We start from the raw sequence: 13,608 nt of genomic DNA, 5'->3' as shown, positions 1-13,608 counted from the left end.
CACGGATAAGGAAGCTCCGTGCGCTGTTCTTTAACTCAAGAATGCCTTTCACCACACGACACTGAGCCGAATTCTGGGAGCACCAGGGCTGGGGCCCTGTTCAGTCGCTCAGGTCATCGTGTTGACTGCCCCTCACGTGCACTGTGATGTACCCTGCTGTCTTGCAGCCTCGAGACCGAAGCACTTGCTGGTGTTCATCAACCCGTTCGGCGGGAAGGGGCAAGGCAAGCGCATCTACGACCGGAAGGTGGCGCCGCTGTTCACGCTGGCCTCCGTCTCCACCGACATCATCGGTGAGCTGGGCGCGCGCTCCTGCCTGAGCCCCTCGGAGAGGGGCGCCAGGGAAGAGCCTGACGGATAAGATCATTTTAAAACAGCATTTTTTTTGCACACCAGAATGAGAAGAACACAAGATAAAGAGTGCAGACTTCTCTAGCCAAGACTCAGTGTACAAAGCGCTGGAGAAACACAGGAGGACAGAGGACACAGGTCCCGGGCAGGGAGTTCTTGCAGGAGTTACCAGCGATGAGTAGGGCTCAGGAGTAACGTCTTTAGGAACACGGCGCGGTGCCGCGGCGGCGCCGAGTCTCAGAGCAGGTTCTTGGTGCCGGGAGGCAGCTGGGAGAGGGCCTCCCCCCCCCAGAGCTTTGAGGGTTTCATGTCAATTCACTGAAGAGCCGCTTGGCCGTGCGGGTCAAGAGCCTCAGAGCGGAGAGGGCTTTGCCCAGGCTTAAGAGCTTTCTAAACTTCCCTAGAAAAGCAGTCAGCTGCGTGCAGAGAGCAGTGCGCACAGGTGTGCACGGTCACACTGTGTGAAAGCAAATCGCTGGAGACCACTCGCCCCTCCAGACGGGAAGCATAACGATACCCCCGCAGTGAATCTGGAGGAACAGCAGCAGCTCTTTAAAATGGCCTTTACAGGAACCCGTGATGATGAAACGGAGACGGTGACACGATAAAACGCTGGGGGCACAGGGACGCAGAACTGTGTGCGGGGGAAGTTCGGGGGTTTGTCATGGAGCACTGAGGCCATGCGCTGGCGTTCTCCTGTTCCTGCGTTTTGGTATAGTCTGAAACTCTCAAAGTGACTTGGATAAGAAGGGAAAACTGTAAGATAAAAGATGTAATCTATCTCCAGAAAGTCACTTTTGGGCAGTTAAATGCCAGGAACGTGACGTCTACCAGTAGAATGTTCTGAGGGTCGTGGCCCCCTGGGTGAGGGAGCCTTTCCGTGGAAAGGATCTGGGTAAGACCAGAGAAGGCGGTTCTTGCAGGAAACCCTCCTGAAGATTTTATAGGACCTCGCTTTAGAAGCGTGGTTTATTCGCCTCTTATTTCACGTGGGATTTACAGCTTTGAACGTAAACTGCACAACGCAGTGTTGTTTTTCCCTCCGTAGTTACCGAACGTGCCAACCACGCCAAGGAGAGCTTGTATGAGCTCAGTATAGACAAGTATGACGGGTGAGTGCGTGTCCTTCCATCTTGGCTGATAAACGGTAAATGCGGATCAAGCTTTACTCATCTGTCCTTGTTTCCTTCACTCCCTTTGCTTACATTTTTCCCCCGTGCTGTGAAAGCAAACGTGCTTCTGCTTGAAACTCAGGAAAGGCCGACAAGTTCAGAGTCACGTGTTTTCCTTTTCATTCTTACTACCTACCTATGGAGTTTTGCCCCCATCACTTGAAAATACGTGACAGACATGATCGCCTTTGCCCCTGAGTGTTTCAGTGTGCATTTCCTAAAAAAGTGAGGCTATTCTCCTACGGGACTTAACGCAGCGATCAAACCCGGGAGGTGAACACCGGCACCTGCTGTTACCAACCTGGGTGCTTACTCAGGTTCGCCCGTTGTCCCAGTATTTCCTTAAAGCAGGGATCCTGGACCACGCAGAATCGTTAGGTTCTCCCTGCAGGGCTTGGGCACAGACACGGAGGGTCTGAAGAGCTCTGACGAGGGAGGGGGTGCGAGCGGAGGCGGGAGGGGGGCCGTGCCGGCCGAGGGGCCTCCGAGGGCGCGGCGTGGCGCCAGGCCTGACCCAGTGTTCCTCCGCAGCATCGTCTGTGTGGGCGGCGACGGCATGTTCAGCGAGGTCCTGCACGGCCTGGTGGGCAGGACGCAGCGGGACGCCGGCGTGGACCAGAACCAGCCCCGCGCGGCGCTGGCGCCCAGCCCGCTGAGGATCGGCATCATCCCCGCAGGTGCGGAGGCGCAGGCGGGCGCTTGCTGGGCGGCCCGAGGAGGGGCGGGCTCGGGGGGCTATTCTCCGCTAGCCCTTCAGGGTCATCCCTTTCAAGTGTACGTGTCTCACCGCACACCTGTCGCAGACTCCATTGAGGGCCGGTTCCGGACCAGTTAGAGGACCCCTGCTGCCTGTGGGAAGGAGCCAGTCCTCCCTGAACGCCTGCGCCCCACCAGCCGCTCAGGCCAGCCCCTGGGGCTCGGTCCCTGCTCTCCAGGAACCAGCCGTTTGTGGTGGTGGGGGCAGTAAATTGTCACAGAGGAGAAGGGGGCCCGGGGAGCAGGTGGCGTCCTGGGACTGACTGTACCTGGAGCTGGGGTTGGGGCAGGAGGGCCTAGGGTGTAAGTGAGGCGGGGGGCTGGCCGTGTCCGAGGGGGCGGCTGGCTCGGCGTGTTTCGTGTGTCTCCGGGCAGCACCTAGTTCTTTGAAGAATCACAGTGTTAAGCCAGGTAGAGGGTGAGGCTGGGGCTTTGCAAACAACTCAGCAGGAGGGGGCGCCTTCCGTGTCCCCAGGTCAGGGCCGCAGCTGCAGGAACCCTGGTGGGTGCCGCTCGGGCAAACATCCGAGTCCTGACAGCTGTGAATGGTGCTTCTGCCCCGTCATCTGGGTGAAGCTCCGGGGCGCTGGGGCGAGGCTGCAGGTTTGCCCACAAGGGCGTGGGCAGTGGGGCTCAGAGGCTGCGCTGCTCCCCCGTCGGGAAGTCTGTCTCCACTTGGCCGACCGGGTGTCGTCTGTGTGGCTGAGGATGGTCCCCTAAGCGGGTCGTGCTTCCCAGCTTTTCCTCTGAGTCAGGGTTTTGCCGTTTGTGAAGCTTGTACGTGGGGCTTCTGGGCTACGTGAAGTTTTTCTACGTTCTAATCTGTGTTTCCTTTATGCCTCTTATTACCATTTGCCCACGTAGCACTGATACCTAAAACCCTAAGCTGTTAAAGTGGTTAAAGACCGCGAGAGCTCACGCAGACCCCACGCTGGGGGTGCTCGCGGGCAGACGCCCTCTTCTCCGTGCCCTGGGGTGGACGGACTCGTTCTTTGTGTGTTCTGGGCCCTGAGGCTCAGCAGACACACAGACCCGCATGGCATGAAGGGATCTCCGATAGTGGCCGTGCTGCTGGAAAGACGCCACTGGAGGTGGGTTTGGGTGAGGGGCCGGGAGGGTCCTCTTCCAATACGGAGTCCAGGGCCCCTCTGAGAGGTAATGGGTGAGGGCCCAGGCAGAGTGAGGCCGGGCCTAGGGTCAGCTGGGGCAGAGGGCAGCCATCGCGCCAGCTGTGAGCTCAGGGTGGGGGCCGGAGGGGCGGGAGGGAAGCCCTGGGTCAGGCTGGAGTCTCGAGGGTCACGGACGAGCCACAGCGGGGGGAGGTCTCAGAGGCTGGTCGGCAGAGGGGACGTCTGACTGCCCTGGAAGGCCACCCCTGCTGTCTGCTCTAGAGCAGCTGGGGGTGGGGGTGCTGCCCAAGTCTTGGGGGCATGCTGTGGTGTGGACGCTGGGCGTGTGGCTGGCTGTGGCTCAGGCATGGTTTCAGAGGCAGCGTCAACAGGACTTTCTGGCGAATCTGATGGGGGTGTGAGGGGGAGGGGCCTCAAGGGCGGCCCAGTGACCTTGGCCTTGACAGCCCGTGGGGTCAAGGTGAGGAATCAGTGTGGGGGCCGAGAGTCCCAGTGGAGACCCCGGAGGTGTGGCTCGGGGGCCCTGAAGCCAGTGGGTGGAAGGGGGTCCCTGGCACCAGGAGGAGCAGTCGGCGGCAGGTTAGGATTGTGGGGTATAGACGGTGTTAGATGGCCTCGGGGTGACTGTGGTGCCTCTGGACAGAGCGTGACTGGAGACCGAAATGGGCTGAACCCACGTCCTGAAGGCACCACTTCAGATGCTCAGAGTCGATTCTGATGTTTTATAAATTCACCTCTCTGGCCACTGGGTGTCAACTCAGTAGTGTTAGCAAGTCTCTGGGAAGACACCATGCTTTGTGTCTCCTGCCTCGGGCCCACGTGCTTCGTCTGAGCCCCTGCCTGCCGCGGGGGTGCCGTGCCCTCGGCTCTGATGAAAACCAGCTCAGAGCAAAGCCCGCTGCAGGGCCCGAGCTGGCAGACGGCAGGGCCGGGGGCCTCGGACTCGCGGCCCAACTCTCTCCCCTCTGCCACCTCTGGGGACCCGGGGCCCTCTCCACCCCTCACTTGCCCAGACGTGCATCAGTCTGTTTAGAACCAGACGCTTTCGGACGTCACTAGGACGAGGGACTTGTGGAAGGTTGTGGGGCCTGCGGCCGCGCAGCCTCACCTGTTGATGCCGTGGGGTTTCCTGGGGGATCTCGGGCCGCGCTGCTCGTGCGCTGGACGCTTGCTGTGCAGTTCTGGGCGCTGTCATACAGTTTATTCGTGGGACACCTAGACTGAGGTGTTCAGCTGTTCGGCAGGCGTGCTGCAGTTCCGTTGCTTGGCCCCGTCCCAGGCCTCCGGAGTCGGAATGTCTGGGCCGGGCGGGACGCAGGGGTCTGCTGTGAATAAGCGCCTGGGAGAGTCTGCCCCTCAGGTGGGGACCTGGCGCCGACCCAGTTAGAACAGGACAGGCCTAGGGAGGCCCAGCCCGTCTGGGGGTCCCAGCACCAGCTGGGCGCTCTGGGGTCACCCCTGCATTACAGATGAGGGTGCGGGCAGGAGGAGGCTGAGCCCCGGGCCCAGCCCATGGGGTTCAGGGAGGGCCCTGCCGGCCCCTCACGACTGGCGGCTGGCGGCCGCCGCGCCCCAGTGCCCAGCAGTGGCTCCCACCAGCACACAGCAGGCTCCCCACGGGTGTCCTTGCTGTGTGCGCTTCCCCACCCGGCCGCGTCTCTGTGCGGAGTCCCTTCGGTCTTGTGGTCTGGGCCCCGTGTCGCGGCCGGGAGTGGGGCCGCCGTGCGGAGCGCCGAGCTGTGTGCCCGCAGCTCCACTCCCCGAGCGTGGGCCCCGTCTCCCGAAGCTGTGCGCGGAGCCAGCTGCCGTCTCCGCGGGGTCGGTCTCGGCGGTTACTTCTGTAGCAAACTGTATTTGTTCCTTCTCACTCCGGGCCGTGGACGAGACAGCAGAGCCCCCCCTCCTCACTGAACTGGAAACAGGCTACCGCCTTAGCGACTCAGCAGTGCTCAGGACCCTCTCCCCCTCTGTAGGGTCGACGGACTGTGTGTGCTACTCCACCGTCGGCACGAACGACGCGGAAACGTCCGCCCTGCACATCATCGTGGGTACGCGCCTCTCAGCCCCGCCGCCGGCTCGCTCAGCCCGGGGACACGCGGGCGGCCGTCTCCAGCAGGACTCTGAGCACTTCGCTGCTGCCTCCCATCTCATCCCGTCCTCCCACAGCCAGCAGTGGGTCCTCCAGAAATACAGGCGCTGCTCAGAGCCCTCCGGAGCCCCATCCCTGGGTCCGGGGGTGCCAGCACCCCCCACCCAGGCCAGCTGTCCTCGGCGTCCCCGTGCACTGGCCAGATGTCCCCTGTGCTGGGGAGGACCCCTGCACTCTGCCCTCCTCCCCACTCGGGCCTTCCTAGCCAGACCCCTCCCTCGCTGCCCCTCTATTACGCTGCGGGCCACACTGCTCAGAGCTGTCCAGGTGCCTGTGGGACAGACGTGTGGCTCCCCTCCCGTCCCTCGTCCCTGATGGCGGTGCTGCTCACCTGTCACCTACACTCCCGGCAAGGCTGCATGTCAGATGCCACGTGCCTCTTCTTCATCGTCAAGTCCACCTTCTTTGCAGTTAGTGGCGTTTAGCAAACGTCACAGACACGTTGTTTTTCCGGCCTCAACAGAACAGCTCTTCCAAGCCTGTCCTGGGAATTTCAGTCGAGCAGGAGCCCCGGCGCCCCAGGAGAACAGACAGTTGCCGGGACTGCCCTCTGCGTAGTTCACACTTCAGTTTAAAGTAACTGCCTCCGTGCCGGCAGGAGGGTGGAGGGGTGCGGTTTCCAGCCCGAGGCCTCTCTCCCGCAGGGGACTCGCTGGCCATGGACGTCTCCTCCGTGCACCACGACGGCGCGCTGCTGCGGTACTCGGTGTCCTTGCTGGGGTACGGCTTCTACGGGGACATCATCAGGGACAGCGAGAGGAAGCGCTGGATGGGGCTCGTCAGATACGACTTCTCAGGTAACTCAGAAGTGCGGGCCGGGGGCTTCCGTGCTCTCTCTGCTCGCGATTGGGCCCCGCTCACGGACAGGAACCAAAGCCGTGTGGGGCCGACGGGTCCCTGGGTGCCGACGGGGCAGGGCCGGCCGCCCTGACCACCACCACCCTCGGTCACAGGCAGCTCTCATGTGTGACCAGACCTGCAGCGAAGAAGAAATGGAAGTCGATCCAGATGGTACACAAAAGCGACAGGCTGCACGTTTCAGGTCACGTCCAGCGTCACTCTTTCAGCACTTAAGTGCAAAAAAGAAGTTTGAAAGGGTGTAGGGTTCAAAGTTTGACACTTGTTGCTCAGGTGAACTCCTTAGCTGTGTTTAATGAGTGTCATTTACCTGGTCGCTGCCCTCTGTGGTTTACTCTTGGGTAAATTTATTAGACACACTGGGGAGATACTTCGGGTTCCGTTCCAGAGCTCCTCAAGAAAGCAATTAGCAAAATAAAGCAACATTCACACTATGCTGTCGTGTAGTAAGCGTGCATAGCATTATGTGTAAAAACGGTGCCCAGCTTGGTTTAAAAATGCTGGCCACCACCTGAGCCTTCAGGAAGCGGCCATCTTCGCTGCTGGCGGGTCTGGCCCCGCTGGGGAGGCCGCTGGCCGGTCAGGGTGCAGGTTCTGAAGGCTGGCGAGGCGGTGGCAACGTCTTAAAATAAGACAGCAGTGAAGTTTGCCACCTCGAGTAGCTTCCGTGAGCAGTTTCTCCGTTGCAGGCAGTGCTGTTTGACAGCACGTTACCCTCAGTGGAACTTCTTTCAAATTTGGAGTCAGTCCTCTCGGACCCGGCTGCTGCTTCCTCTGCTAAGTTTACGCACGGTTCTCGGTCATTTCAACAGTCTTCCCGGCGTCTTCACCAGGGATAGAATCCACCTCTAGAAGCCACCCTCTTTCCTTACCCGTCAGCAGCAGCTCCTCCTCCGTTCGCGTCTCCTCCCGAGGCTGCGGCGGCTCAGTCTCGTCTCCGGCTCCACGTCTAGTTCTGCTCTCCTGCCGTTTCCGCCACGTCTGCAGTCACTTCCTCCACCGACGTCTTAAGCCCCTCAGAGTCGTCCGTGCGGGTGGGGACCAACTTCTTCCAAACTTCCTGTGAATGTTGGTATTTTTACCTTTTCCGTGAATCACGAGTGTTTTTAGCCGCATCTGGAATGGTGAGCCCTTTCCAGAAAGTTCTCAGTGGACGTTGCTCAGATCCATCAAAGAAGCCACTGTCCGTGGCAGCCACCGCCTCACGAAAGGTATTTCTGAAAGAATAAGACTCGAAAGTTGACATCACCGTGGAACGGCTGTCGTGTTGCAGGCGTGAGAACACGGATCTCACTGGCCGTGCCCATCAGCTCCTGGGTGACCAGGCGCTGCCAGCGAGCAGCCGTATCTGACAGGAATCTTTTTTACTGAGCAGTAGGTCTCAACAGTGGGCTTCAGATACTCAGTAAACCGTGTTGCTAACAAGTAGTTACAAGCGGGCTTTGACGGTGCTTTTCTAGAGCGCAGGCAGAGTGGGTCTGGCGTGAACCGTAAGGGCCTAGGGATTGCGGAATGGGCGACGAGCACTGGCTTCAGCTGAAAGCCGCCAGCTGCGTGAGCCCCTCACGAGAGAGCCGGCCTGTCCCTCGAAGCTTCGAAGCCAGGTGCTGACTTCTCTACAGCTATCAAAGTCCTCGGCGGCATCTTCCAATACGAGGCCGTTTTGTCTGCGTTGAAAATGCGAAGCTGAGCGCGGCCGCCTTCACGAGGGGTCTGCGCTGCATCCTGTGGAGAACCTGCTGCTCCTGCGCTGAGTTGTGAGACTTCTTCCCCGAACCCTCGTGATCCCACCTCTGCCGGCTTCACATTTTCCCTCCGCAGTGGCCTCACCTCTCAGCCTGTACACAGTTGTAGGGAGTTCGGGCCTCACCCGGGTTCGGCTTTGGCTTAGGGGGATGTTGGGCTGCTTTGATCTCCTGTCCAGACCACTCAGACTTTCTCCGTGTCAGCGATTAGGCTGTTCCGCTCTCTTATCGTTTCTCATCGTGTGTTCGCTGGGGCAGCACGTTCAGTTTCCCTCAGGAGCTTTTCCTTTGCGTCCACAGCCTGGATGACTCTGGCACAGGAGGCCCGGCTTTCAGCCTCTTCTGTCTTCCGGCCTGCCTGCCTCACGAAGCTTAGTCATTTCTAGATTTTGATTTAAAATGAGAGACGCGGGACTCTCACTTGAATGCTTAGGAGCCATTGGGGGTTGTTAATTGGCCTACTTTCAATATTGTTGTGTCTCAGGGACTAGGGAGGCCCGAGGAGAGGGCGGGACTGGGGAGCGGCAGTCGGGGGAGTCAGAGCACGGGATGTCTATCAATTAAGTTTACCGTCTTACACAAGCACGGTTAGTCACGCCCCAAAACAGTAACCGTAGTAACATCAAAGGTCACTGATCACAGATCACTGCAACAAATATGATAGTAATGAAAAAGTCTGAAGTATTACAAGAATTACCAAAATATGACACAGAAACAACGTGAGCAAAGGCTGTGGGGAGAGTGGCGCAGGGTTGCCGCAAACGTTCAACTTGTTTTAAGAAAAAATGCTGTCTCTGCGAAGCACCCCAAAGCCAGGTCTGCCTGTGTTAAGTTGAATAATTCCGAACATTAAAATCTAAACCCTTTGGGAGAGAAAGGAATGGTACCTTGGTGAACTTTATCCATTAAAAATGTCCACTTAATAAAACTAGCATGGTTTTAAAATTAAAACGTAAGAAGTGCAAAGCTACATATTTATTAAAACCTGAATCTTGGGAACGGAATGATGAAGAACTTAGGAAAGCCAGGAGTCTCAGTGGTGCCACGTCATCGAGGCCACAAGGGGTCGCTGGTGGCAGAGATGTCCCCTTTGCCGGCATGGAAGGCAGCGTGGTGGCCGGGAGCCTGCAGTCCCCGGGGTGGTGGCAGCAGCTGAGACAAGCGGGCGGGCCCTGCCTCCTGCTGACGCCCTGTCACCAGGTGTCTAGGGTCACCCATGCCCCCTGCCCTGCAGCAGCCGACGGTGAGGCCTCCTCCCTGAGAAGTGACGTGTGTGGATGTGTTTCTCCATCTCGCTCTGTTCTTAGGTTTGAAGACCTTCCTCTCCCATCACTGCTACGAAGGGACGGTGTCTTTCCTCCCGGCGCAGCACACAGTGGGCTCTCCGCGGGACGGGAAGCCCTGCCGGGCAGGGTAAGCACCTCCCTTGTGTGTTTTTGTCAGATGATGCGATATGAGCCCACCCGGCTTCGGGCTCCTGCTGTGAAGTGGGTGCACAGTCCTTGCAGTGTAGACTGGGGGGGGGTGCTGGTTCAGCGTGTCCAGAGGTCGGGGTCCTGCTACGGGCGGCCATGGGACTGACTACACGGGCCTCCTGTGCCCCCACCAGCTGGGGGGCCCACCCTGCGGTCAGGAGGGGCCAGTCCAGACCCTGAGCCCCTGGGGGCTGAGTGAGGGGAGCGGGCCAGCCAGTGGGAGCCCCTCCGCACATCTCTGCGGACTTGGCATTGTGGACTGTGACTAGATGGACGTACAGATGTTCTGCTCTTTGCAGTGTTTATAAATGTCAGAGGAAGGCCTGATGTCTGCAGTTTTTTAAAGTGGATCTAATTTTAGAAACCCAACATGCGAGCAAAGTATTTTTAAGGAAAGCTTTTTGAACTTTCTGTCGCGTGAAGAGAACTGGAACACTCAGGCGTGCGTCCGCGTTGAAGGCAGGGCTCTCGTCCCCCAGGTGCTTCGTTTGCAGGCAGAGCAGGCAGCAGCTGGAGGAGGAGCAGAAGCGGTCGCTGTACGGCTTGGAGAGCGGCGGTAAGGCCCGGGCCGCCTGCGGCCTGGCCGGGACCCCAATCCAGCCTGGGTTCCCCCACCTGCCCCGTCCGCCCCACAGCTCTGTACCTGCTCCCGCTTTAGCTCCAGGCAGGGCATGCGGTGGCCTTTGCCGGATATTGTGGTCACGCCCATCCTGCCAGGTTCCTCTGAAATACCATTGTGGTGCCAGTCTCTAGAATGTTCTGGAACGGGGTCAGCGAGTGGTTCTGCTCCGGGCTCGAGTAAAGTCTTCAGGCTTCGCTAGCCGCTTGGAAGGGAGTGGGCTCGGTGCTGCTCCAGCAACTCCTTACGGACGCTGAAATTTGTATTTTGTGTCATTTTTCATATGTCACAAAATGCTCTTCTTCTTTTGATCTTTTTTCCACCACCATTTAAAAATGTGCAAATCGTTCTCAGCTCACAGGCCTCACAAAACCAGGTGGTGGGCCAGATTTGGTGAGCCCTGCTCTAAATCATTGTCCAGAAGTCCCAGATGAGGACCCAAGAAACAGCTCTGACTTTCGGGAGCGACCTCAGGGCCCAGCAGCCACACAGTTTTCTCTGTGTTGATGGCTGATTGCGGGGAGCGTTCATGGCAGTGATCCCGCCCCTGTCAGCTCAGGACCCCCACCCGCCAGCTCAGGTTCCATGCAGTGTCTGAAATTCTTTCTGCTTCAGAGGAGGTGGAGGAGTGGAAGGTCGTCTGCGGGCAGTTCCTGGCCATCAACGCCACCAACATGTCCTGCGCCTGTCCCCGGTGCCCGAGGGGCCTCTCCCCGTCCGCCCACCTGGGGGACGGTTCTTCTGACCTCATCCTCATCCGGAAATGCTCCAGGTTCAACTTCCTGAGGTTCCTGGTCAGGCACACCAACCAGGGCGACCAGGTGAGGGCTGCGTTTCCCCAACGCGGGCCGGGCTGGCGGGCGGCTTCCGCCTGGGTGACCCCGTCTGTGTCGTAGGAGCCACTGTGAGGTCAGGGGGCGGGGCGAGAGATTTTTGTTTGCATTTCACCCGTTTTAAACGCTCCTTCGTAGCTACTTCTTATAAAGTCTCATTTAAGAAGGTGAAGTCCTTGAGCGCAGGAACTAGGAGGTGGGAATGTTGACATGTCTTCCTGTCCTTTCTCCTGCTATTAACAGAGCAAAGTGATGCGGTGAAATTTTGTGTTGCCCTGGCGGGTCACTTACAACAAAATCTTGGCTCCCAGAAAGGAGCTCTGTGGAGACCCTTCCAGCAAACCTTTCCTTAGTCCCCGGCACCCTTGTGGTGACCCAGGGGAGGCCCCGGGTCTGACGGTGCCCGGACAAGTGCAGCTGCTGGTCAGCCTCTGGTCTCAGCAAGATTTGTGGGCTTATTTACTTGAATTGCTTTTAAGATCTAGTCTGATAATGGTTTTTGTTGTTTTTTAACGGAGGCCCTGGGGGTTGAACCCAGGACCTCTGCGTGCTAAGCGTGCTCTGCGCTGAGCTGCACCCTCCCCGCGGTGGAGTTTTTATGTGGCTTTTTAAGTAGAGGTGGTTCAGGAGATAAACAATGGTACGAGTCAGTGCTCGGGAAGCACAGAATTCTCTTTTTTTTTTCTATTTTTAGTCTTTTTAGGGGAGGAGGTAGCTAGGTTTCCTTGTTTGTTTATTTTTGGAGGAGGTACTGGGGATTGACCGAGGCCCTTGTGTGTGCTGATCAGACACGTGCTCTCCCACTTGAGCTGCACACCTCCCCCCACAGAATTCTTTAAGAAGCCACTGTCCCTGCGGGTGAGCCGGGTTTTAAGAGTCTGGGACGCGGGCCTGGGGGACTCCTCGTCTCCAGCTGTGGGACGGCAGCTCGGAGGCGGTCCTGGCCCCGGCCTCCAGGAACACGGTCCGTCTCGCCGTCTCTTGGTAGTTCGACTTCACTTTCGTTGAAGTTTACCGCGTCAAGAGGTTCCAGTTTGTGTCCCAGGCGGCGGAGGACGAGGACGGCAGCGTCCGGGGCCGCGGGAAGAAGCGGTTCGGGCAGATCTGCAGCGACCAGCCGCCCTGCTGCTGCGCCGCGCCCAGCAGCTCCTGGAACTGCGACGGCGAGGTCCTGCGCAGCCCCGCCGTGGACGTCAGGTGAGCGGGGCTCGGAGGCCGCCGCCGCGCCGTCCCCGGCGCCGCGTGGCGTGGGGGCCTCAGGAAGATACTGGGGGTTTTGCCGGTTCAGAAGTCCCCTACTTTGTTTTTCTCTTGCATGCCCTGCACCCCAGCGCTGGCGTTCTTTCTCCCATCTCCTAATTAAGCAGACAAGCCGCCTTCGTGGGCACTTCCGAGTCCTGGGTTCACTGGACCCCAGGAGGCGGTTCTGGAGCCTGGCTGCAGCCCTGCTGAGGGCCTGGCACCAGGCTCACGCCCTGGTCCTGGGCCTGCTGGGCCCATTGCACTTGGACTTGGAAATTTGTAGTCTGACTACACGTATCACACAACCATACGAGTGCAAAGCAAGTTTCTTCCCCGTGGACAGATACAGTGAAGGAAGCTGTTTTTTTGCAATAGGCTATTGGTTGAGGTGTGTGTGTAAAAATTAGATGAGATTAGGGAGAATGGTAAAGTTGCAGAAGGATCCTGCCCCGGTACAGATGTCTTCAGGATCTTGGTCCACTTGAAGGAGACCAAGCTGGACACTCCCTGATGACAGCAGAGCGGGCATCACATGAGGAAGGTGAGGGGCAGCTGGAGGCCCACCCGCCTGCCACGTGGAAGGATGAGTGATGTGGTGGGTGTCCCCTTCCACGTGTCCAGTTACAGTGTGGAAGATGACTTGTGTCCCTGTTGATAAGTCCCCACTTTCTGGCTTCTCAGCTGACCAGCTGCTGGTCCCAGCTTTGTCTTCTTACCATTAGCGTCCAAACGAAGCCATCAGGGGCCTGAGTCCCACGCCCCCTGCTCCCTGTTCTTGTGACCAGGATGTGGTCAGTGTGGCAGTGGCTGCCCAGCTCATGTCTGGGGACCAGGGGCTGTGAGGTGGCAGGAAACCCCACCACACCAGTCGTACATGCAGGGATTCGGCTTCTGTAGACTCATTTTATGAGTTAAGGAAATGGAATTACTTTTCCTACTGGCTTATGAATTTTTTAAAATTAGGCAAGGCATTCTTTTGTGAAAAATATCTTAACTTGATAAATACTACGGTGCCTTGAAGAGTGAGTCAGTTACGGGGTTTTTGTTGCTAAAGATCCAAGGAGGCTGTGACATCATTAATGAAGTGGGAAGGTCGCCCTGCCAGCAGGGCACCCAAGAGCCGACGCTGACCTCCAAGCCCCTCACTCGTCACGTCCTGGAGCTGGTGTGGCAGGCAGGGGGGTCCCCGGGGACCTCAGCCCAGCCCTCCTCTCTGGCCGGCATGGGGCTGCTTGTCTTCCATGACTGAAAGTTTCCTGCGTCTCCTGCATGCGTGGG

The 13,608-nt window shown here is 58.5% G+C and overlaps 1 protein-coding gene across 1 annotated transcript in view; it reads left to right on the top strand.

The window, feature by feature from the left end:
- CERK (ceramide kinase) overlaps positions 1 to 13,608 on the top strand; it is a 38,675-nt gene that overhangs the window by 22,598 nt on the left and 2,469 nt on the right. The window contains exons 4-12 of the mRNA XM_072973721.1: positions 168 to 293; positions 1,400 to 1,463; positions 2,055 to 2,200; positions 5,383 to 5,457; positions 6,203 to 6,355; positions 9,469 to 9,574; positions 10,116 to 10,192; positions 10,871 to 11,076; positions 12,077 to 12,285. Of these exons, the coding sequence (XP_072829822.1) occupies positions 168 to 293; positions 1,400 to 1,463; positions 2,055 to 2,200; positions 5,383 to 5,457; positions 6,203 to 6,355; positions 9,469 to 9,574; positions 10,116 to 10,192; positions 10,871 to 11,076; positions 12,077 to 12,285 (1,162 nt within the window). The remainder of the gene's footprint in view (positions 1 to 167; positions 294 to 1,399; positions 1,464 to 2,054; positions 2,201 to 5,382; positions 5,458 to 6,202; positions 6,356 to 9,468; positions 9,575 to 10,115; positions 10,193 to 10,870; positions 11,077 to 12,076; positions 12,286 to 13,608) is intronic.

The sequence above is a fragment of the Vicugna pacos genome, chromosome 12, assembly GCF_048564905.1.
Source record: "Vicugna pacos chromosome 12, VicPac4, whole genome shotgun sequence".
Taxonomy (NCBI): domain Eukaryota; kingdom Metazoa; phylum Chordata; class Mammalia; order Artiodactyla; family Camelidae; genus Vicugna; species Vicugna pacos.
Note: the sequence above shows the minus strand (reverse complement) of the source record. Positions and strands in the feature narration are given on the sequence as shown.